At 39.1% G+C, this 26,028-nt stretch overlaps 1 protein-coding gene across 1 annotated transcript in view; it reads right to left on the reverse strand.

The window, feature by feature from the left end:
- Positions 1-9,153: 9,153 nt before the first annotated feature.
- LOC121485230 (SEC23 interacting protein) overlaps positions 9,154-26,028 on the reverse strand; it is a 39,862-nt gene continuing 22,987 nt past the window's right edge. The window contains 7 exon segments of the mRNA XM_041745357.1: positions 9,154-9,546; positions 17,168-17,269; positions 17,783-17,945; positions 18,680-18,865; positions 20,069-20,171; positions 20,554-20,709; positions 24,593-24,790. Coding sequence (XP_041601291.1) covers positions 17,188-17,269; positions 17,783-17,945; positions 18,680-18,865; positions 20,069-20,171; positions 20,554-20,709; positions 24,593-24,790 — 888 coding nt within the window. The 3' untranslated portion in view covers positions 9,154-9,546; positions 17,168-17,187.

Below are 26,028 nucleotides of genomic sequence, written 5' to 3' on the forward strand. Positions count from 1 at the left end.
GGTTCATCAAAAGGTTGATCTTTCTGACATGTCTGTTTACATACACACACACACACACACACACACACACACGTGTACATATTTGGAAACTTAGAAACAATTCAAAAATCAACTAATAGGGGATTGGTTAAGTAAACATTAATCTTATAGAAGATTCCTTTAATAATAGAAAAACTTAAGAAATAATGAATGAAAAAAGCAAGTTCCAAACATTATAATGTGATTCTATTTTTATAAGGAAAAACTGATGTGATTTTCTTTTATGCTTCTCTGCATTTCCCAAATTGTCTAATGCAACATGATGTCAGGGCTACTTCATATTTATGCATTTCTGGGCTTAGCAGAATTACCAATAATATATTAATATAAGATCTATTTCTGGGAGCACCTGGTGGCTCAGTTAAGTATCCAGCTCTTGGTTTCAGCTCAAATTATGATCTCAGGGTTGTGAGATTGAGCCCCACGTAGGGAGTCTGCTTGGGATTCTTTCTCTCTCTCTCTCTCTCTCTCTCTCTCTCTCTGTCTTTACCCACCCCCACTCCACAAACTCTCTCTGAGAAAAGGAAAAACATGTTTTTCCAAGGAGAAGCATATAGTGCCATAGAAAGAGGGCTGGTCTAGGATGAGAAGACAGGAGTTCCAGTCCCAATTTCATCATCCACTCCTGAGTCACTTGTGGACAAGTCACATTGCCTCTGGGAATCTAGATTCTTTTATCTATAAAGACAGAGATGATCACCCCTGTCCTGCATTCCTCCCTTAATTAGCACAAAGATCAAATGCAGTGAAGTTGATGAAAGTGTCCTGACATAGGGAAAGTACAAGCCAAGAAAAGAAATAATTGCAATTTTATTAAGGGTGTTCTTAACATTCTTCTGTATTTTACATGAGATAAGACATCCACTCCTGCTATGCACCTGTTGCCTCAAATACAGATGTGGGACCCTGCACAGAGTACCAAACAGGGGTGTTGGACAGGTACATAGCACCAGACAATAAAGAAGAAAAAAAAGATATTTACAAAACCCACTAAAGTGAAGAAACAGCTGTCTCTGGCCCTGGTGGCACATGATAAGGTTACATGAGACAGGAAAAGGTAAGGATGTTGTGGGACATACAGCCACATATAACAGATAGGATTTTTTTTAGATGATTAACATACTCCTCTCCCTTCCAAATCCACTAAAAAAGAAAGAACTTTTGATCAACACACTGAGATATTTTGTCAAAACATGAGAGGAACATAAAAAAAGTTAGAAGCAAAATCTTGAACTTTCATCTCATTTTTCCATTTTCCCTTTCTCTACTCTGACAATTCACCACTTAATCATTGTGTGACCTTGGACAAGTCACTCCACTTTCCTAATCTCAGTTTCTTTATCTATAAAATGGGCCTGTGCCATTCCTATGCCACAAACATTGAAGTGATATATGAGGCTGTCATTTAGTTTTTGGGCTCCAGATGGACACAAATGGACTTGGAATCAGGAGATGGGACTCTAACATTGGCTTGTTGTTATCTGCAACCATGACCAAGCCCCCCCGCCCCACCCTGCAAAATGCTCAGATTACTGAGGACTTACTTAGGACTGATCCTGACTCCCAACTCCAGTCACTGTTCAAGCTACATATATCCATCATCCAACCAGACTGGTTTATACACAAGTGACCTCCCAGCCTGCCATCAACAGGGATCCACATGGATTGTTTTTATACTTACAAAAATAAACACAGTTCATTAAAAGGATTATTCACCACAAACAAGTGGGATTTATTCATGGGTTGGAAAGGTGGTATGACATCCACAAATCAATCAATGTGATACGCCATATTAATAAAAGAAAGGACAAGAACCATATGATGCTCACAATAGATGCAGGAAAAGCATTTGACAAAATACAGCAACTTGACAAAAACTCTCTGCACTTTAGGGATAGAGAGAATATACCTCAATATCATAAAAGCCATATACAAAGAACCCACAGTGAATATAATTCTCAACAGGCAAAAACTGAGAGCTTTTCCCCCAAGGTCAAGAATACGACAGGGATATCCACTCTCACCACTGTGGTTCAACGTAGTACTGGAAGTCCTAGCCTCAGCAATCAGACAAAAAGAAATAAAAGACATACAAATCAGCAAAAAAGAAGTCAAATTTCCACTTTTTGCAGACAACATGATATTCTATATAGAAAACCCAAAAGACTCCACCCAAAAATCTGCAAGAACTAATACAGGAATTCAGCAAAGTCGCAGGATATAAAAATCAATGCACAGAAGTCAGGTGGATTTCAATACACTAACAAGGAGGGCAGAAGAAAGAGAAATCAAGGAATCAATCCCATTTACAATTGCACCAAAAACCATAGGATACCTAGGAATGAACCTAATCAAAAAGGTAGGGGATCCATGGGTGGCTCAGCGGTTTCGCTCCTGCCTTTGGCCCAGGGTGTGATCCTGGGGTACCCGGATTGAGTCCCACGTTGGGCTCCCGGCATGGAGCCTGCTTCTCCCTCTGTGTCTCTGCACCCCCCTCTCTCTGTCTATCATAAATAAATAAAAATAAATTTATTTTTAAAAAAAGGTAAAGGATCTGTACTCTGAAAACTAGAGAACACTTACGAAAGAAATTCAGGAAACACAAAAGAAATGGAAAAACATTCCATGCTCATAGATTAGAAAAACAAATATTGTTACAATGTCTCTGCTACCCAAAGCAATCTACACATTCAGTGTAATCCCTATCAAGATACCATCAACATTTTCCACAGAGCTGGAACAAACAATCCAGATGTTTTTGGTTCCAATGTGTATGGAACCAGAAAAGACCCTGGATAGCCAGAGGAATGTTGAAAAAGAAAGCCGAAGCTGGAGGCATCACAATTCTGGACTTCAAGCTATATAACAAAGCTGTAATCATAAGACAGTATGGCACTGGCACAAAAACAGACACATAGATCAATGGAAAAGAAGAGAGAACACAGAAATGGAGCCTCAACTCTATGGTCAACTAATCTTCAGCAAAGCAAGAAACATATACAATGGAAAAAAGATGGTGTTGGGAAACGAATGGTGTTGGGAAAAAGCCACATGCAGAAGAATGAAACTGGACCACTTTCTTACACCATACACAAAAATAAACTCAAAATGGATGAAAGACCTAAATGTGAGATGGGAATCTATCAAAATCCTAAAGGAGAACACAGGCAGCAACCTCTTTGACCTAGGCCACAGCAACTTCTTACTAGACACGTCTCCAAAGGCAAAGGAGACAAAAGCAAAAATGAACTATTGAGACTTCATCAAGATAAAGAAGCTTTTGCACAGCAAGGGAAACAGTCAACAGAACTAAAAGAAAACCTACAGGATGGGAGAAGCTATTTACAAATGACTTATCAGATAAAGGGCTAGTATCCAAAATCTATAAAGAACTTACCAAACTCAACTCCCAAAACACAAAAAGTCCCGGCAAGAAATGGGCAGAAGACATGAACAGAGGTTTCTCCAAAGAAGACATACAAATGGCCAACAGACACATGAAAAAATGTTCCACATCACTTAGCATCAGGGAAATATAAATCAAAATCACAATAAGATACCACCTCACACCAGTAAGAATAGCTAAAATTAACAACTCAGGAAACAACAAATCTTGGTGAGGATATGGAGAAAGGGGAACCCTCTTATATTGTTGGTGGGAATCTAAACTGGATTAAATTAAAATTTAATAATTTGTTCCATACAAATTAAATTAAATCACTCTGGAAAACAGGAGGTTCCTCAAAAAGTTAAAAATAGAGCTACCCCATGACCAAGCAATTACACTACTAGGTATTTATTCAAAGGATATAAACATAGTGATTCAAAGGGGCACATACACCTCAATGTTTATAGCAGCAATGTCCACATCAGCCAAAATATGGAAAGAGTCCAAATGTCTATCGATAGATGAATGGATGAAGAAGGTGTGGTGTGTATATATACAATGAAATATTACTCAGCCATCAAAAAGAATGAAATCTTGCCATTTGCAATAACATGGATGGAACTAGCGGGTATTACACTAAGTGAAATAAATCAGAAAGATGAATGAATACCATATGATTTCACTCCTACGTGAAATTTCGAAACAAAACAGATGAACATAAGGGAAGGGAAGGAAAAATAAGACGAAAATAGAGAGGGAGGCAAACCATAAGAGACTCAACTATAGTTGAGTCCAGGAAGATTCCTTGTGGCCAAGACTAGAAATGTGTGAAATTTCAATCTTCCTCTCTCTTCTCCAACTTCTTCCCAAACTGACCATCTTATTTTGCTTCCAGGTCTTCACTCTAAAATGTTCCCATGATGAATAATCCAGTGTAATATAAATCCTTGTCCCTTCTTTAAGACTATTTCTGAAAGTGAAATTACGGAGCTAAAAGGTACAGACCATTTTAAGGCTCTTGATACACAGTACCAAATTGTTTTTGGAAAGGAAGTAAAAATTGCTATTTCTATTAGCAATGTGAGAAGTATGTGCCCATCTTCTTTTTTCTTAATTTACCATTATGAGCAGTTAAATAAAAGGTCCTTCTTTTTACATTCTAATTTGCATTTTTGAGATAAGTAACAAGCATGAACATTTTATTTCAAATGTATTAGTCTTTTCTAGTGAATTATCTGTCTGTGTCTTTTTCATATTTAAGTTGCTCAAAATTCACCATATGAAAATTTGTGAAGCAATTTCATCCAGAGTTAAAAGGGGTGGGAGACTTAATTCGAGACAGAAAAGTAAAAAAGTGACCACTTTCTTTCAAGTTGGTTGGGATTCACACTGTGAGAAATGAAACAACATATATAAAATAAAAACTACTTAATTTTAAAATTGTATTTATTTATTCATGAGAGACAGACAGAGAGAGACAGAGAGAGAGAGAGGCAGAGACACAGGCAGAGGGAGAAGCAAGCTCCATGCAGGGAGCCTGATGCGGGACTCAATCCCAGGACTCCAGGATCACACCCTGAGCCAAAAGCAGACGCTCAACTTCTGAGCCACCCAGGGATCTCTAAAAATGACTTTAAACATTCATATCCCTTTGAGACTTGGCAAATAAGAATGTAGTTCCAGTTTTCTGCACATGATCACTCTTGCTATTCAAGAAAGCTTTCCTGGGTCACCTGAGTGGCTCAGTTGGTTGAGCGTCTGACTCTTGATCTCAGCTCAGGTCATGATCTCAGGGGCATGAGATTGGGCCCCATGTTGGGCTCCACACTCAGCATGGAGTCTTCTTAAGATTCTCTCTCTCTCTCTCCCTCTCCCTCTGCCCCTCCCCCTACTCATGCATGCACACACTCTCTCTCTAAAATGGAAGGAAGGGAGGATGGGAGGGGAAAGCTTTTTAGAATTTTAAGATATGCCAAAAAGAAGACTGTTTATATTCTTCTCTCAGCACTCACGAAAGCAGACGTGGCTCTGAATTTCAGCTAGCAGACTGGATTTCATTCTCTGCACAGATGCAGCGCAAGTTTGACTAGATGTCCAAGGATCAGAAACCTCAATCTTCATGTTTCTTCTGGAGGAGGCTTATTGAGACTCAACATCACCAACTCAGAATTCATTATATTTGACAACAGTTGAAGTGAACTATCATTTTCACATAACAAAACATTGTCATTTTATAGAGAATGAAAATCCAGAGGGTCCAGGCGATAGAAAGTGGTGACAGAGGAAGAAAATGATACGCAGTCATCCAGAGCCCACAGCTGGGTGAGATTCAGGTGTTGGCAAAACTGATTTGGGAAAAAGAAAAATAATGTAGGGCCATCTAGGGTTTGATTCTGAAATGTGCTAGAAAATAAAAAGTGGCATCAAAAAATGAATTTTGAAGGAAGTTGAGTGGAAGGCGTTTGAGCTAAAAATAAATAATAAGGCAGGCATAGTCTCAAGGGGTAAAAAAGCAACATTACAGCTGTGTTTCAAATGCAAGACATAAGAGTTGCCTGCCCAAATGCTAAACGGAATAACAAAATCCCTCCTGTTCACACACGAGACCAAAACACAACCTAAAGGAAACTCTAACAAGAATGCTAGAAAAGAAACACTTCAAAACAGGCAAGTTAAGGAAATTTCCAGATGGTGTCCAGAAAAGTCTACCTAGCAAAAGGGATCATGGATAGTATTGAAAGAAAATGTTTGTGACACTAAAGGATACTGCGGGGGGGAATTTTTTATCTTTTCACAGGGAAAGCTTTCTTTTTTATTCAGGGAACAGAACACATTAAACCCTTGCAGTGAAGGTGAAGTTCCCAACCTAACAGGGACACCTCACGGGGTAACTGCGAGTTTTAGAAGCAGCACCTGTGGCCCTGGCCAGCTCGCTGACCTCCCCTGGCCAGGTGACCAGCCACTTGGATGCTGGTGAGCAGAAGGTAAAGCTGCTTACCCTCCCTTCTCTTAGCTTATGGGTTATTCAGGTGAGAAACTGTAATTCTAACATTGCTCTTCTGTCTGGGGCGGGGAGCCAGTTTGGGGACAACGTGGCAGGGGCTGCAGGTGCCAGCAAAGAGGAATAGAGGGGATCCCTGGGTGGCGCAGCAGTTTGGCGCCTGCCTTTGGCCCAGGGCGCAATCCTGGAGACCCGGAATCAAATCCCACGTTGGGCTCCTGGTGCATGGAGCCTGCTTCTCCCTCTGCCTATGTCTCTGCCTCTCTCTCTCTCTCTGTGTGACTATCATAAAAAAAAAAAAAAAGAGGAATAGAGAAGGGTCTGGTCTGCATTTGTTTGCCTCCCTTTAACATGCTTTGAGGGCAAAGAATGGAATCCCGTTAGTCATTTCCTCCTGTTGAAATGGGCTTTTTGAATAAACACCGAGGCACACAGGATTGGGCGGGGGTCCCATGGGGCCGAGGCAGGTGGGAGCAGGTGGGATGGGGCTCTGGTTTCCCATGGAGGCAGGATGCGCAGCTCAGGGCAGCACAGCCCACAAAGGAAAAGCAAGTGGGGAGAATGAATAGCTGGCTTGGTGCATGGAAGGAGCAGAAGGCAAAGCCAGAGAGAGACTGTGGAAGTGGACGGGAGGATAATGAGATTCAGAAGGAAGGAAAGCCCCTCGGTGGGATGGGGGAGTCAGGCAGGGACAGCGCTGGAGGTCAAGCTGGGACAGCCATGGTTTCAGGATGGACTGCTGCTGAGCCAGGGCCGTGTCGTGGCTGCCCCAGGGCTGAAGGACAACTGGTAATGGAAGCAAGAATGGAGAACCAGCCCAGGGAGGATCCACCTAGCCATGGTCACTGAGAAGCTCAGGGTGGACACACAAACGAGGACACTTTCTACACACTGTGGTCAAATAGACCATCTTTTTTGTTTTTTGTGTTTAAGAAATTGGAAGAGTAGGGTGCCTTAGTGGCTCAGGTCGTGATCTCAGGGTCTCAAGATCAAGCTTCAAGTCAGGCTCTGTGCAAGACATGGAGCCTGCTTAACATTCTCTCCCTCTCTTTCTGCTCCCCATCACCCCACCCCACCCTGTGCATGCACACTCTCAAAATAAATAAAATCTTTAAAAAAAATTTAAGAGTAATATAAATATTTAAGAGTAATATAAAGCCTCCCATTTGCCCCCCACTCCCATTTGCCCCCCACACCCCTTAATATTTTAAGAGTAAAATAAATATAATATTTAATAGTAATATAAATATAATATAAATAGGCAGAGTCACCAAAACACTCTAATTTATGTTTCAAGTATTAAAATCTCAAGATTCCTAAAATTTCTTTTGACATAGGTTCTTCTCTGCCCACAATACTCAGAAGACATAGGCTGAATGATGCAGCTGAAACCAGCTATAAATTGAAAAATCAAACTGGATTTTATTAAGTATATACAAATAACCTTTGGGGTGCCTGGGTGGCTCAGTCAGTTAGGCATCTGTCTTTGGCTCAGGTCATGATCCCAGAGTCCTGGGATCGAGTCCCACATCGGGCTTCCTGCTCAGTGGGGAGGCTGCTTCTCCATCTCCCTCTGCCTGCAGCTCCCTGTGCTTATGCTCTCTGTCAAATAAATAAAATCTTTTAAAACATATATTTATATACATAAATATATATCTTTCTTCTATTTTGGGGAAGTACAAATTAAAAGAAAAACAGTAGTACTAGATCCAGAGACATAAAGGCCAAGAGGAGTCAGTGAAAGTGTATTCCAGCCCCAATCTGCCACTAGATCTGCAGAGAAAGGCATGCAGTGTCATGTCCTCAGCTGCAGAAAGAGGTGGTTGGAAGGAATTTATGCTACCTGCGATCACTTGCAGCTCTAAAACGGTTCTGTCCTACTTCTATTATTAGGAGTAAATGCTATGAATTAAATACATACAGCAGGTACTCACAATGAAAAGTCAATAAATGCTGAAATCACAGAAATATTCAAGGAAGAAGAAAAAAACAGACGTTTGCTGCTTTTTAAAAATGCAGTTGCTATTTTATTCACACTAATTAGAATATATACACAAAAAAATGTGTATCATGTTGCTTTCAAAAAATTCTATGTTCCATGAGAACTATGTAATAGACAGTGTAAAATGTTTCTACTGCATAACAAAAGAAGAAAAATCAGCATTCCCATGTAGTATTAGGAAAATATTTAAGATAATTTGAAGTTATAGTAAAACAAAGTGGAATATTACAGAACAGTCTTTTCAAGAAGTAGATTTATAGTCTAGAAGCAATACATTTCATACTTTGAAACACTTTGGTATAAGTGAAATTAATACAAAGGAAAAAAACCCAAGAAACTCTACTTTGGTTCTCACATTAATTAAAAGTTTAGCAACGAGGCAGCTGTGCAGCTACCTCAGATGACAAAATGGGAAGCCTCCCATTTGCCCCCCCTCTGCTGGACATGGATGTGCCAGGAGAGCATGTCAAGGACTTCCGTGCTGCAGGAACATTTCACTTGCACAACTACGCACTGAGTGAGTGCTTGAAAGGCTTCATAAAACCTCAGATTCAGCTTGGAATATAAGCAATCTTGGCTACTTCCTCTTAGATACAGATGATTCCGTGGTAAAGCAGCTCGGAGAACTACAACTCACATTTAAAAATAGAACATAAATTTTTGGAAAATCTTACTACTACAGTTTCTCAAGAAGTCCATACTTGAAAAAAAGAACATACTACATTAATTTTTAAAAATGCAAGTTTAATAGCCCATTGGCAATAGCTTTTTAAGAAACAGAAATAACCGCCTGCATGCCACAAATATGTCTTCATTGGTATCACGCGTCGCTTTGACAGCCGTACAACTAAACTGATCGGAGGAAATTTTAATCGCATCATTTGAAAAATTATGTTTTCTTATCTATACTGTCCACATGTGGTACTGATTTTCTTCATTGTCTTTCTGTTCTGTATGTTTTCTTTTAAGTGACTTCTTACTTGTGAGAATTCTTCCCGAGTAAATGCTGATGAACTGCTTTTCCATCATCCATCACGGGAGCAAACTGGGAATGTCCTCTGAAGGTTGACTCAGCAATGTAATTTCTACTCTGACTTTCTGGAAAGACAAGAAAGTCTTTAAAAGAAAAACAGAATCGTTGGTGAGATTTGCAAACTTATAGTAATAAAACACAAAAGCACTGCTGTTCCTTCCTAAGGGAAGACAATATTCCATCGGGCACTCAGCACTGCCACATCTGCACTGTTGGCCGCCTCCGAAGAACACAGCCAGTGAGCACAAGGCCTTGTGGCTTCTGAAGGGACAGAGGGTGCAGAGAGCATCCGGTGAGACTAATGGGCATGGGAGATCTTCAGAACGAAATGAGTACAGAAAGTAAAAGAAAAAATTTCTGTGAAGGTCATGTGAGGCTTTTTAAAGAACAATTCTAGAGGATCTCTGGATGGCTCAGTAGGTTAGTGTCTGCCTTCAGCCCAGGGCATGATCCCGGAGACCCAGGATAGAGTCCCACACGTCGGGCTCCCTGCATGGAGCCTGCTTCTCCCTCTGCCTGTGTCTCTGCCTCTCTCTCTGTGTCTCTCATGAATAAATAAATAAAATATTTTAAAAAAAGAACAATTCTAAAAAGGAATCGAGGAGATACACATAGAAGAATTATTCAACAGAAATGCTCTACACTTAAATGAACCACGTAGAGAACTGTCGATATTCTAAATTAATAATTTTATAGTTTTATTATTTTTTTTAAAGATTTTATTTATTTATTCATGAGAGACACACAGAGCGAGAGACAGGCAGAGACACAGGCAGAGGGAGAAGCAGGCTCCATGCAGGGAGCCCAACGTGGGACTCGATCCAGGGTCTACAGTATCACACCCTGGGCCAAAGGCGGGGCTAAACCACTGAGCCACCAAGGCTGCCGCCCTAATTTTATAGTTTTAAAACAGTATCAGGAACTTAATTAAGTTCCCACCCATATTTTATAATCAAGTGTAAGAAGAGACAAAACAATGAACAGTGAATAAATTAGGTGTGAAATGAAAGTTTCTTAAGTTTTTCCTGTTAGGTGATTATTAAAATCTGAGAACTACATTGTTTGGGTTTTGTTTTGTTTTGTTTTGTCTTGCAGAAAGAAACTGTCAGGGGAACTTATGTCATTACAAAATTCACTTGGAACGAGAGCCAGGACTCCTGGTATATTAAGTCCCTGCACTACCAGACAGTAAAATCTATCAAGTTACAATCACCAAAACACCATATTTCACTAAATGTAAGACACCATCAAATGTAAGACCGCTATTTTTTGTAACCACACAGAAACGAGAAAGGATACTCAGGATACAGAGTCTAAAAGGAGACAGAAACCACAAAAAGTGGGGATACTAGATGGCTACAGCCTCAAGTGAGAGGTAAAGAAAAATAACCCTTCATCTACAAGGGCACAGCAAAGAAGTCTGCACACTTCTTCCTTGACAATGGTAAGAGGAGGAAAAAATATTCCTTGATATTTGAACTGGTCCCCCAGCTCTATAAGCCTACAAGTTTTGTGGTCTGAATTCACACTGGCAACATAGTCCAAAATATCTCAAGCAGAGAAATTAGCTTAAGCAGACTCAGGTTGATAGCACTGCCTTAGTAAATGGCAGAAAAAAATGCAAACCATCTTGGGAAGAACTCAACTGCCATCCAAGCAACAGCTGTTTAGAAGATACAGTCCAAATTTAAAGATAAAATGTGGAATTTATAGGACTTGAAATCAGTGAAATATGGTTGGCAGATACATAAGTCAATGGAAGAGATGTACAAAAGCCTCAAAAACAAATACTGGGTATACTTCTTGTGATTAGCTCTGAGTTATATATGGAAGTATTGAATCACTGTGTTGCACCCCTGAAATTTAACACCGTATGTTAACTACATTGGAATTAAGATTTTTTTAAAAATCAATTTTCTCATCAAAAAAAAAAAAAAAAAGAATACTGGGCATATAATAAAAATGTCAAACAACAGCATATCAGAGACCCATCATGTGACCAAAGGGTACATTTCAATATATGGCACAGGGCAAAAGAAACTAAGAAAAAATTAAATCCCTCTCTATTCTTCTAAACTATAAAGTTGAGTGAATAACAAAATTGTTTAAGAACAAAAAAATTAAACATAATACTGAAATGATAATCTCAGAAGACTGGCCGACTTGTTTTTAAAACATGCTCTCCACCCATCTAGCCCCCCAAAAGCCAAGGCCTAAGCAAAAATAAAAGGCAAATGTCAAACTGGAAAACAACTCTACAGTGACAAAGGATGAATATCCTTAAAATATCACAACTATAAATCAGTTAGAAACAAAATACCTTACACCACACCTCCATACCTTTTGCTCAAAGGCCAAGGCTAGGCAACTGACAAGAAAGACAAATGAAGGAGGGCACTTGATGGGATGAGCACTGATTTATACTATATGTTGGCAAACTGAATTTAAATTTAAAAAAATATTAAAAAGACAAATGCCCAATGAAATATACCAAAAATGCTCCATTTTCACTAGTGACAGAAATATACACGTTTTAAAACAATGATAACAGGGATCCCTGGGTGGCGCAGCGGTTTAGCGCCTGCCTTTGGCCCAGGGCGCGATCCTGGAGACCCGGGATCAAATCCCACGTCGGGCTCCTGGTGCGTGGAGCCTGCTTCTCCCTCTGCCTGTGTCTCTGCCTCTCTCTCTCACTGTGTGACTATCATAAATAAATAAAAATTTAAAAAAAAAATAAATAAAAAATAAAAAAAACAAGAACACCAATTTTAAAAAAAAATAAAAAATAAAAAAATAAAATAAAATAAAACAATGATAACAATTTGTAGCTATCAAATCAGCAAAATTTTTAAAAATTGTAATATCCAGTGTTGGCAAGGATACAGAAAAACCAGCACTTATATAGACATGAAAATTGAGCAACCTTTCTGAAATGCAATTTAGCAACAGATATAGATCAAAATCCTTTGAAAATGTACAATACTCTTAGATCCAACAATGCTACATGTAGGAATTTCTCCCAAACAGATATGTGCAAAAGGTATATGCAACTACATGTCAGATTTATTTTTTTTTTACATGTCAGATTTATAATAAAGTTGGAAAAACATCCAAACACCCAACAATAGTAGATAACTATTTTAATAATTAGGACTACAAAATAGAATATAATGCAACTATTAAATATATCACTAGAGCATTGTTTATACTAGATCAGAATAACCTAAATGCCCATCAACAAAGAACTGGCTAAAAAACAAAAATACTGTAGCAGTCAATGGGATACTACATGACCATTACAAAGAATGAGACAGCTCTTATATTCTGATATATCTACATCCCTGTGTCTGAAATGATCTTTCCACAGATACCCACTTGTCTCACTTGCTTCAATGACACATTATCAGTGAGAAGTGTCCCTCACCATCTTATACAGAACTTGTCCCATCCCAAGTTGCTCCCTCTCTGCTGCTCTATTTTACCATCTGGCACACTGCAATCCTTTATTTACTGTCCATCCTCCCCTAGAGGAAAGAGGATCCTTGAAGGCACCAATGTCACCGCCTATCCGTATCAGTGCCTACACTCCCCACTTTCATCTGCTACTAGGTTTGATGCATCCCTGATTCTTTTCTAAGGCTAAACACTTCACTTGGCCTTGACCCTTTCCCACACTGCCTTTTCAAATATTTCCCTCCACAATTATTCCCTTTTGCTCTTGCCTTATCAATTTCATCCCCCAATACTGGGTCATTCTCAGTAGCAAACAAACACACCTTAATATTATAAAATGTCCCCAAGTCTTATTTCTATTACCTTTCACAGCAAAAAACTCTTTCCTCTCTGATCCTTTACATCTCCTCAACCCACTTTACCTCTGCCATGACATGAAAACACCTTTGTTTAATCAAGGTCACCAATGATGTACTACGTTTGCCTCAAGCCAATGGCCAAGTCTTGGTCCTCCTCTTCCTTGACCTCTCTGTCAGCAGCACTGGACACTGCTGACTACTCTCTTTTGAAGCAATCTTCTCTCAGCTTCCCTGAGACCACAAGCTCCCGAATCTTCTTTCACTTCAATGGTTCCTCCTTTACCAGATGACTTCTCTTCTCCACCTACACACTCCAAGGTGATCTCATCCCGTTTCTGGCTTCAAATGGCCACATATATGCTGATGACTGATTTTAAAGTCATCATTTTTTTTAGGTCTGAACTTTCTTCCGAGCTTCAGGCCATTAGCTTCAGAACATCAACTACTGACTTAACAGAACTATTGATTCCTCCATCCCCTACACCCCACAAAAAACCCTGATATGTCCACAAGCCTTCTCAGGAAAAGGTACTACAATCCACCCAGTTGCTCACATCAAAATCCTGAGTCAAAAAAAAAAAAAAAAAAAAAAAAAATCCTGAGTCATCTTCAACTTCTTTCCTTCCTCCCTCATGATGAATTTATCTGAAGTCCCTGGCTTCACTCCCTCCAAAACAGATCTGCATTCAATCATCTCGCAATATCCCTACCACTGGAGCCCTCATCAGCACCACCACCAGGCTCTTAACTATTCTCCCTCCCTCCCTCCTTGCTCAACACTCTGCCCTCCACCCAGCACCCAAGGCTTTCCTTCTGAAGTCTAAGCCAAGTCATATCGTTCCTCCCGTTAAAACTTCCATGTTTCCATCACACTCAGTAAAATGCAAAGATCTTACCAGCTCCCTCATAATCAGGCCTACCCACCTCTGACTCCTCTCGTGTTCCCCTTCATTTATTACCCCCAGTCATACTGGTCTGCTTACTGTTCTTCAAAGGTGACATGTCTGTTCCCATCTCATGATCTCTGCAGCTTCCCTTCCTTCTGCTTGGATCGTTTTCCTCATACCCTTAGAGTCTACCTCCCTCTCATCTTTCAAATTTCAACTCCAATGTCATCATCCATTGTCTTCCCCAGAAGCAACCCAGCACTCACATCTTCCTATTTTTATCTCCACAAGACCTATCAATATCTGAAATTTACTTATGGATCAGAGCACAGGTTTACTATTCATCTCTTCCCAGTGGGGGTAAATTCTTTAAAGGTGAGAATGCTATCTTATTTTCCACTTATCACCAACACAAAAACTGGTGCCTGGCATATAGTTAAGTACCAAATAAATATTTGCGAAACAAATGAGAGACTATTTTATAATTGAACATCTGAACTGGAGTAGCTTCTGACATTACCTTTATTTTAGTACTGTAATGTCAGAAATGGTGAGAACTGATAAAACTGTATAAAGAGACTGGCTGCAAAATGGCTTTTCATATCTCTTACCCACTCTGTACTAACATCCCCTAATATAAATTAAGAAATGAGCTAAGTGCACATTAGTGGGAAATTGGCTAAATAAGATGGACTATAACCACACAATAGATTACTATGTAGCCATGGAAGAGAATGAAAAAGATACAAGTTAATAAGGAAAAGCATACAAGTTAGAAGGCTGATAGAAAATATCAAGTTGCAGGCAGCCCTGGTGGCTCAGTGGCTTAGTGCCACTTTTAGCCCAGGGTGTGATCCTGGAGACCCGAGATCGAGTCCCACATCGGGCTCCCTGCATGGAGCCTGCTTCTCCCTCTGCCTTTCTATCTCTCTCTCTCTCTCTCTCTCTCTCTGATGAATAATAAATAAATGAAATCTTTAAAAAAAAAAAAAAAGAAAATATCAAGTTGCAAAACAATACTGTCAAATGATATCTTTGTTTTTACCTGCACACACATTTGATGAGACATGCACAGGGAAATCTAAGGAAACCCTACTGAAAGTGGTTATCTCACCAAAATAAGAAGGTGGAGGCTGAACTTAACATTTATTATTAGAAAATTCAAAAGTGCCAGGAACTACTTTTGAGTTCACAGTTTAGAGCTCAACCACTTGTATTTAACGCTTTAAAGGCTTTAAAATTTCTTTTTTTTTCTTAAGATTCCATTTATTTATTCATGAGAGACAGACAGAGAGAGAGAGAGAGAGAGAGGCAGAGACACAGGCAGAAGGAGGGAGCCATGCAGGGAGCCCAATGTGGGACTCGATCCCAGGTCTCCAGGATCACACCCTGGGCTGAAGGCAGCGCTAAACTGCTGAGCCACCCAGGCTGCCCTAAAATTTCTGTTTAAAAAACACACTACCTATTCTTTTAAGTGATGCATAATCTAGTGAGGATGATGAGCTACCACCATACACCTGTCAGAATGGCTAAAATTAACAATATAAGAAACAACAGCTGTTGGTGAGGATACGGAGAAAGGGGTATTCTCTTGCATTGCTGGTAGGAATGCAAACTGGTATGGCCACTCTGGAGAATAGCACCGAGGTTCCTCAAAAAACTAAAAATAGAACTACCCTACCATCCAGCAATTGTTCTACTAGGTATTTACCCAAAGGATATAAAAATACAGATTTGAAGGGGTATATGTACCATGATGGTTATAGCAGCACCATCCACAATAACCAAATTATGGAGAGAGCCCAACCAAATGTGATGGACTGATGAAGGGTTAAAGATGATGAGGTATATGTATACAATGGAATATTACTCAGTCACCCAAAAGAATGAAATCTCACCATTTGCAAACTGAGGATTGATGGACTCAGGCAGATGGGGATGGGTTAGATGGCTGATGGGTATTAAAGAGGGCACTTGTTACGATGAGCACTGGGTACTGTATGTCAGCAGTAAATTACAGAATTCTATTCCTAAAGCCAATATTGCACTGTATGTTAACTAAAATTTAAATAAAAAATTTTTAATAATAATCTAGCAAGGAAGAAGAGGGGTCAGGGGTCTCAGGAAGACAGAAATGCAGTGTGTCTGGCTCGCAGGTTGGCTCATTCATCATAGGTTTGCCCCCTCTCTATTCCTTCCCTCTATAAAGACTGGGGTGCATAAAACATTGCTTTTACAATCCTCCCTGGAGCCTGGGTTTGGAGGAGACATGGAATATGTGGCACAAGCTTAGTCAATAGGCATGAGTGAATTTTGGGACACATTTTTGCTTTCTTAATTAAAAGGAACAGATATAACTGCCAATGTCCTTTCCTCCTGATTCTTGTCTTGAACGTACACACAGTGCCTGGAACTGCAGCAGCTGTCTTGTAATTATGGAGTAAGAGCCACATATAGGTAAAAAGATGCCAACAATGTGGGCATAACACATGAACTCTTCCCATTACACAAGAAAAATAAACCTCTATTCATTTAAGGTACTGTGAGTCAGGTTCTGTTTCTACAACCAAAGGAATTCCTAGCTGATATTCCTAGGAATATCTTGTAGAAAGAAACCAAAAATAAAAGAACTCAAATAAAAGCAGACGGAATTAGAAAGAAAACTGTTAACATATCAAAAATGTAGATTGCAAACCAATTCCCCTCCTTAACATCTCTATTCTGAATTTTTTTAAAAAGAAAAAAAAAAAAAAACAAACACCAGGAAGAAACAGAAAAAAGAGAAAATTATAGTCAACTTCAACACTATAAAAAAGACTTCAGAGGGGCCTCTGACTGGTTCAGTGAGTGGAGCCTGTGACTCTTGATCTCAGGGTCATGAGTTCTAGTCCCATGTTGGATGCAGAGATTACTTAAAAAAAAAAAAACAAAAAAAACCTAACAACAAAAAAAAGATTTTAGAATGAAACATTCAGATTGTACGCACACAATAAAGATAAACTCACACAGTGAGGCTGAAGTCCAATCAATGCTGGGGCTGTTCTGGACTAATGTTCATTGTTCGATAAATTTCTTTAAGTAACAACAGGGCAGTATCTTCAGATTCCCTATCACAAAGAAAAGAACATGTTTACTTTGGAGACCATTAGTAGAAATTAACCTCTATGCATACCGGTGCATACCTGTGGAAAACGCAGCTTTTGTTTTATTCAACCCTACCTAAGAAAGGCAAATGAAAATAAGGTAGTATAGTCTTAAAGCTGTCCTTAAAAACTGGATGGATACTGACCAGCTACAAAACAGCTGTGTTGCAATTCTCCATGGTGACAGGGGATATATGAAAGGATGGCTTTTCAAAGTTCCTACCACTTCCATTCTGTGAAAGGTACCCCTACAAAAATCAGTGTGCCCGTACTAAAGTCCTTTGGTAAAAGGCAAATGACACACTGCCATCTTGTGGATAATAAAATAATGGGGGAAAATACGGATTTTGAATATATGGCCATTGAAATTAGTATTTCATCGTAAGCGATAAATCAGCAAAAGAGTCTCCCCTAAAACTGCTGTATACGCCAGCACCTACAGGCCACGTGAATGTTATCAAAGAAGAAACTACTTACCAATAGCACAAATGACTCTGAAGAGCGAAAAGATATTCATTAAAACTCTCTATTGGCTTTTCTTGAAGAACGTAGTCAATTCGGCGGCCTCCGTTTAGCATTCCAACCTTTCCTAAGTAGTCCTCATCCTTGGAAAAATCTGGACTTTCAACAATCTTTTCTGCTAAAATTTAAACCATTTCAATATCAAAGTCAATCACTTAATCATTATCCTTTGACTTTAGCTGACTTTCTGGGCTCAAGAGAATATCGCTTGACACACGTAGCAACCTGGGGAGATACCAGGCTCACTTCCCATTCCTCCAAAGAGCCAGGAGAAGGAAGAGGGGCTGGTTACCCGAGAGAGGAGAAAGAGCCAACGAGCTGACAGTTTTGAAGAAAAGGGGTGAGAGAGCATTGTAGAAAGAAAGGAAACAGAATTAGAATCTGAAAAGAGTCAAAAACATCATGGCACAATGACCTGACAATTCAGATAAAGTCTATAATAAGACGACAAAGGTAGACAACACCAGAAGATATTTTCTCACAGTGGGTCTTTAAAATGCCTGAATACAAAAAATAAATAAATAAATAAATAAATAGCCTGAATACAAGCTTTGCTCTCAACTCTGATATTCCACTCTGGCCTTAGGAATCTCAACAAAAACAAGATTGCAGAGTAAAAAGTCCAGCAACTAACTATCAGGCAAAACCCTGGAAAAAGAATGGCATCCATGTTGAAGTACAGTTTATCACAACAGATTTTCCTTTATAAAAAAAAAAAAAAACAACCTCCATATTTTAACAAAAAAGACCAGAATGGAAAAGCATCATTAAATAATTCATAATGTATACAAATAATTCATTATGTTTACAAATAACATTTGTACTAGAAAATGCCTCAAATGCCAAATTTACCTTCAACTACTTGTTTTTCTTCTTCTTCTTTAATTTGATTGGCCACTTTTTCCAGTTCTTCTTGCAGCTGAGTTGAAGAGGTGTGAGCGCGGGCAAATTCATTTAATGTCTGCCAAGCGCTTTTCAGGGAGCTAATAAAACCCTGCTTCAAATCAGATCCCATACGAGAGAGACTGTCTTTCAACTCTAAAGAGATGAAGATGACACATCAAGTTAATTAGTCACAAGGTGAAATTCTGTGCCACAAAAATTAAAAGTTGACACTCTTCTCAGACTGGATGAATCCTCTCTTAAACGCCAAACAGAGTTTCTCACCCAAGAACTCTCAACATATTAAAATGTTTTATAGAGGCTTATTCTGTCATCTTTTTTAATAACCAAAGCTAATCCAGGCAAACTGTATAAATTCCCTCTCTCGACAAAAGGAAAAAAAAAAAAAAAGAAGAGGGAAGGAAGAGCTCAAATACTATAAAAATGTAGACACGTTCATGTGCTTTTTTCTGTAAGTTAAAAAAAATGGGCCCACAAGATAAAAAAGATGACTGCTTTTCTTATCTGTAATGGTAAAATGGTTTTGAGAATTTGAGATTCTAATATAACCACAATATAAACCTCTGATTTAAAAATGAAGAAACCTCTGCCCCTTCACTTTTCCTACTTTTGTCTAATAAATCCTTTTGATTTTAAGGTATGTATCAAATTTCCCATTTTAATCCCAAAATGGTTAAATATTTTTTTAAAAATGATGTAAGAAAAAAAAAGAAAGAAAATCCAATTTTAAATAAAAGGGCATGATCACATACCCCCTCTTCTCCAGTGCACTCCCATCCCTTCCACCCAAACCTTTAAGCCCCTGGATGATACACACCATTAACAGGCATAAGAGAAACCTAAACCCCATTTGGATTCTTGCTGATCCATTACGTTTAATGAATGTTTTTAATTGGAAAAGTTTATCTATTTAGCAAGGAAGTAACAGCTCAGTTGACTTAGCATCAAGTTTATGTCTTGTTGGTCCTTAGTTCAAGTGTTACTCTGCTTCCCAACTCCAAAAACTATGGCCAAATTCTATCAAAATCTATAGGTATATCTCATCACTTTATTACCAAAATCCCCCATTCCTAAGTATTTCAACCATCAGAACGTTGCATCTAGAACAAAATATTCAAGGAGAAGCAACTCACTCAAAACTTTATAGCTCTTCTGAACATTTAATAAACAGGCTCTAAACACAGCAGGCTCTTAAATAAAATTAATTTTGTCAGAAAGGACCTGGTGTTAAGATTTTCACAGTTCAATTACAAGTGACAGGAAAAACATACTTCATTAGGACTAACAGATTACAAAATGACAAGAAGGAAACAAGCTTTTATAGTATTTGCTTTTTACCTAAATGAAGTCTTTTTCTGCCTTTGTGATGTGGAATGAGAACTGCTTTCAGGTCCAAATCTGGAACAATCATAGGCTCTAATCTATAAGCCACTGGATCAAGCTGTAAAGAGAAGAATTGGAAATTTTGGAAAAGCTTGTATGACAAAATGGATAACTAGCAAACCAGAGATTTTGATTTTTCTTTTCCCCACAAGTCATTCACCTACTGGTAATTATAAGACGACTTCTAAGTTTGTGAGGAAAACTACTTTGCAAGCAAAGCAACAGAATTATTTCCTTGAACAAAGGCTTTCTGGCAGAAAAGTTTATTGGTTGGTATCAGACTATTCTCTCTTAGGACAGAGAACTGGATGTACATCAAAATCAGAATTAGTTCCTAAGAAAAAAGAATCTGAAAATCTATTAGGATGATTTATCTATATTGGTGTTTCTATGTAGATGTTTTATCTTCTTCAAAATAGGAAGTAATTCAAGTCACTCACTGGATGATAAATATTGAAGAATCCTTTACACGTAGGAAGCCTGTAGTTCTCATCTATCCTATCCACTCCTCGAATAGTGAGGAACATACCAATTGGAGATCCCAAGGCAAAGAAAATCTCTGGTTCAAAGTCTAATGAGTTGTAAACAACAGAAACCTAGAAAGAATAAAAAAAAAATAAAAGATCATCATTCCAATGTCATATAATAAAAAATTCAAAAGTTCAAGCTGGAACTGCTTAGTTGAAAGCATCTCCACACAGATGATGCTACTCAAGTATGGCTTATAATGCTTATAATCACTGTCATTATTTTTTTTTAAGGTTTGATTGATTTATATACAGAGAGAGAGCAAGCAAGCACAAATAGGCAGGGTGGCAGGCAGAGGGAGAAGGAGAAGCAGGCTCCCCACTGAGCAGGAAGCCCAATGTGAGGCTTGATCTCAGGACAGAGATCCTGAGGGAGGAAAAAATGCCTGGAAGACATAGGAGAAAACATCTAAGCTCTCTAATGCTCAGAAAGACAATGAGACACCTTTTTTCCTACATGGTTATCAGAGAGAGAGAGAGAGAGATGAAATACTAAAAAAAAAAAAAAAAAAAAAAGTAAAAATCTTCTGTTTTCATGAAAAAGTCATTTCTTCAGAAGGAAGCGATAAAAGTGAGAACACCATCTATCTGTAAAGGACAATGCAGCACCAGTGTTGGTGAGGACAGAGGAGAGGGATCCATCCTATAAAGTGTCCAAACTGGCACAACCTTTCCAGGGGCAAGTACAAGTAACTACCAGAATTTTCAGGTGTACATTCTTGGGACCTCCTATCCCACTTCTACTTATTTAATGAAGGAAATAAAGAATGAGCACAGAAAACTGGTTTAAAAGTGTTCATCACTGGAATGCTTTAAAAAAGTGAAAAACTAGAAACTCCCTACACATCCTATGTTATGGGTTGAACTGTGTCCCCCACAAAATAGACACATGTACCAAATCAGCTTAAAATAAGGTATTTAGGTGGACCCTAATCCAACATGATTGGTGTTGTTATAAAAAAGGGAAACCTGGCCACACAGACTAACAGGGGAGATGGTGCAGACACAGGCAGCAGCCATGGGAAGATGTGGGTCTGGAGAGTTGCATCTAGGAGCCAAGGAGCCCCTGGCAACCCACCAAAAGCCGGTAGAGGCCAAGAAGGGTTCTCCCTTCTTCAAAGGGAGCATGGCCCTACTGACACCTCGCTCTGGACTTCCTGCGTCTAGAACTGAGACAATAAATTTCTGTTGTTTAAAGCCACCCAGTGTGTGATACTCCGTTAACAGCAGCCCAAGCAAACTAATACATCCAATAAGTAAATGACAAAATAAATCATTATCTCTCCAAACAGTAAGACAAAATAGTCATTACAAATGAGAGAACTATGTACTGACATAAGAATATATTCATAATTCAGTGTTTGAAAGCATCAGTATAATGTTTTGGTAAAACATTATATGGAGTATTTTCCTATTTTTTGTTAAAACATATACATAAATACGTGCTTTAAAAAAGTCTAAAAGGCCTTGTTCAAACAGTTCATAGTAGTTAGTTCTGGCTAAGGAAAGTATAATATTTTTTCTTTTTTCCTGCTTGAGCAGTTTCTTGGCTTTCTGGCAATGAATGATGCACACAGGCTATTGTTTACACTGCCCCACAACGTTCTAGGTAACAGATCCTACTTGCCCACAGTGGCCCACCCACAATGGGGGTGGCATGTGACTTGGGTTGGGTCAATACCTGTGCTCCATTCCCCAAACAGTACAAATTGGCCAAAATGGGCCCATAACTAAAACCACATCAAGTAAATTTTTCTAACTGGACCCCCAGGGGAGGCTTATTTTCCTCTGTGGTCATAAAGCTTTAAAGAGATGAGCCAATAGACAATGATACCCATGGCTCCAGGTTCATGGAGAAGGCCAGCCCAGAGAGGGGCACACAGTGAGTGTCCTGGCCACATAGAGCCCCCCGTTCCACAAATCTCCTTCTATACTCTGATCCTTCACAGTTAAGTGAGGAAATATCTGCTCTTTATCTGCTAAAGTATGCTCAAGTTTGCTCATATCTAAAAAGAAAGACAGGGATCCCTGGGTGGCGCAGCGGTTTGGCGCCTGCCTTTGGCCCAGGGCACGATCCTGGAGACTCGGGATCGAATCCCACGTCAGGCTCCCGGTCCATGGAGCCTGCTTCTCCCTCTGGCTGTGTCTCTGCCTCTCTCTCTCTCTCTCACTGTGTGCCTATCATAAATAAATAAAATAAAATTTAAAAAAAATAATAAAAAATAAAAAAAAAATAAAAAGAAAGACATTTTATGGGGCACCTGGGTGACAGGCAGTTAAGAGCCTGCCTTCGGCTCAGGTCATGATCCCAGAGTCCTGGGATCAAACTCCACACCAGGCTCCCTGCTCAGCAGGAAGTCTGCTTCTCTTTCTGCTCCTCACCCCACTCATGCTCTTTCTAATAAAATAAATAAAATCTTTAAAAAGAAAGACATTTTAAAAATGCAATCTTGGGATCCCTGGGTGGCGCAGCGGTTTGGCGCCTGCCTTTGGCCCAGGGCGTGATCCTGGAGACCCAGGATCGAATCCCACATCGGGCTCCCGGTGCATGGAGCCTGCTTCTCCCTCCGCCTGTGTCTCTGCCTCTCTCTCTCTCTCTGTGACTATCATAAATAAATAAATAAATAAAAATTTAAAAAAAAATAAATAAATAAAAATGCAATCTTTATCAATGAATTAGGTTTATTAAATTTTTTTTTTTTTTTTTTTTTTTTTTTTTTTATTTACGATAGTCACAGAGAGGGAGAGAGAGAGAGAGAGAGAGGCAGAGACACAGGCAGAGAGAGAAGCAGGCTCCATGCACCGGGAGCCCGACGTGGGATTCGATCCCGGGTCTCCAGGATCGCGCCCTGGGCCAAAGGCAGGCGCCAAACCGCTGCGCCACCCAGGGATCCCAATGAATTAGGTTTAAATTGAACAGGCTACTGCAAACATCCTGTTCCATTTTCTGCCTTCTTTAAATCAGTCATGAATTCATTTATGATAATGGAACCTTACAGAAACAACTATAAATAAAACTTCTAAGCCATTAAGATATAAGTATATTAAAGTATATTATTAAATGTAGCACTGCTGACTCCCTAGGTTGATTTTTATAGAAAATTTTCTGAAAAAGAAAAAAAAAACTTCTGCAAAAGAAATGTGAATCCAAAAAAATGTAAGTGAATACATCAAGTTTATCTCACAGAAATTTAAGTATTTAGTAGTCCCCCCCTTACCCAAGGGGATATATTTCAAGATGCCTGAAATCATCTTATATTGGATGCCTGAAATCTCAGAAAAACTGTACGCTATATTCTATGTCTTCGCTCATATGTACCTACCTACAATAAAGCTTAACTTATAAATTAGGCAGGGTAAGAGACTAACAATAACTAATAATACAATAGAACAATTATCACAATATATTACCATAAAAGTTATGTGAATATAGTCTGTCTCTCTCGAAACGTCTTCTTGTCCTGTACTCAGCCTTCCTGTGATGATGTAAGATGATAAAAAGCCTACTTGATGAGATGAAGTGAGGTGAATGATGCAGGCTTTGTGATCCAATGTTAGGCTACTAGTGACCTTCTGACCATATGATCCTCAAAAGGAGGATCATATCATGGGCTTTCAGACCACACGTGACCATGGGTAACTGAAACCATAGGAAGCTGGAACCACAGGTAACAGGACAAGTGTGTTCACAACATGATTTTCTATCACCACTCTGTTGCTAGTGGCTATGAGAGACTAATGTTATAAAATAATGAGCAGTGGGAAAAATAAAGATAAATTTCAAAATAAATAAAATATTTTATTGAAAGAAGCACACCATCTTACGGACAAAAAATCAGTTTTCTTCGCCTCCATAAATGTTGATTATTTTAAGAATTTAAAGCCAATTCCAATGAAAAAGATACATGATTCCAACATAAAATATGCAGCCCTAATCAACATGCAAACTTACCTGTCCAGTGCCAACCTCAAAAGATTCATAATCAACATGCACAGAAGATACATAAGCACCAACTGGAAGTTTCCTTTTGGACTCGTTAGATTCTGAGGGAAGAGAAGCCATTTCTTTAGCCTTCTGGCCACTCTCCTCTTGTCCCTTTGTCGAAGCCGCCATCACTGCCTTCTTTTCTGATGCTGCTTTTTTCTGTTCCTGTGAAAACATCAACATTTCATAATTCATAACAAGACTCTGAGGCAAAATTAATCAGCTATCACTACAGAACATGCTATCTCAATGCTAAGGAATGATCAGTAATTTCTTAGGCAGTGTGGTGTTCACAGAAATATCCTTAGAGACGTACATAATATTTAGGGGGGGAAATGCCATGATTTCTATAATTTACTTTAAAATTCTTAAGAAAGGGAAGCGTGGGTGGCTCAGTGGTTGAGCGTCTGCCTTTGGCTCAGGGCGTGATCTCCTGGTCCTGGGATCCAGTCCCACATCAGGCTCCCTGTGCCTGTGTCTCGGCCTCTCACTGTTTCTCATGAATAAATAAAATCTTTAAAAAATAAAATAAAATAAAATTCTTGAGGAAAAAATGAAGAGACTAAGAAAAAACAGCAAAACAGCTACAATTAAATCCAAATGCTGCCTATCATTATTCATTCTACTTTTCTATATAAAGTTTTAATACAAAATGCCAACTTCTTCCTTTATGATCTCAGCTTTAGACAGATTAAAGTATCATATAATTGTAAAATACGTACTTCCTATAAAGGTGTAGATTTGGGGAGAAATTTCTTCATTCAACATATTTACACCCATTATGTCTGCATGGAGCCACTGACAAGTTTTCCTCAAAAACATTTCGGAAGAACAGACAAGCACACTGTGGTCACACAACAGAATAACTACTCAGAAATAGAAAAGAATGAACTGCAAATGACACAGTACTTGGATGAATCTCAAAAATAGTATTTTGAGTAAAAGAAGCCAGATACCAAAGAATACGTAACACTGATCCCATTTACATGAACTTGCAGAACAAGCAAACTCAACAGTGATGGAAACCAGAGTAGCGGCAAGAGAGTGGGAGGAGCGGCCTAGGAAGAAGCAGGAGAGAACTATATGGTGACAGAAATGTTCTAACTCTTGTTTTAGGTGCAAAAAGTCTCAAAAAGATTACACTGGTACACAAAGTTTCAAAACTTACTATGCTGAACACTTAAGATCCATATATTTCCATAAATAAGGAAGTGAACCAAAGCTTTAGGAGCATCTGTGGAACCAGGGTATCTCTGTAACAGTGAGATCAAATCCACTCACTGACCACAGCCTGACACAGCAGCCACCATGTCAGGGGAATGTGAACAGCTACCACGGGGGAACTTGCCCATTTGCCACAAGCCCACAAGCTGTGCAAGGCTACGTATGTCTCTATTGAAACA

Source organism: Vulpes lagopus, chromosome 2, assembly GCF_018345385.1.
Source record: "Vulpes lagopus strain Blue_001 chromosome 2, ASM1834538v1, whole genome shotgun sequence".
NCBI classification, from domain to species: domain Eukaryota; kingdom Metazoa; phylum Chordata; class Mammalia; order Carnivora; family Canidae; genus Vulpes; species Vulpes lagopus.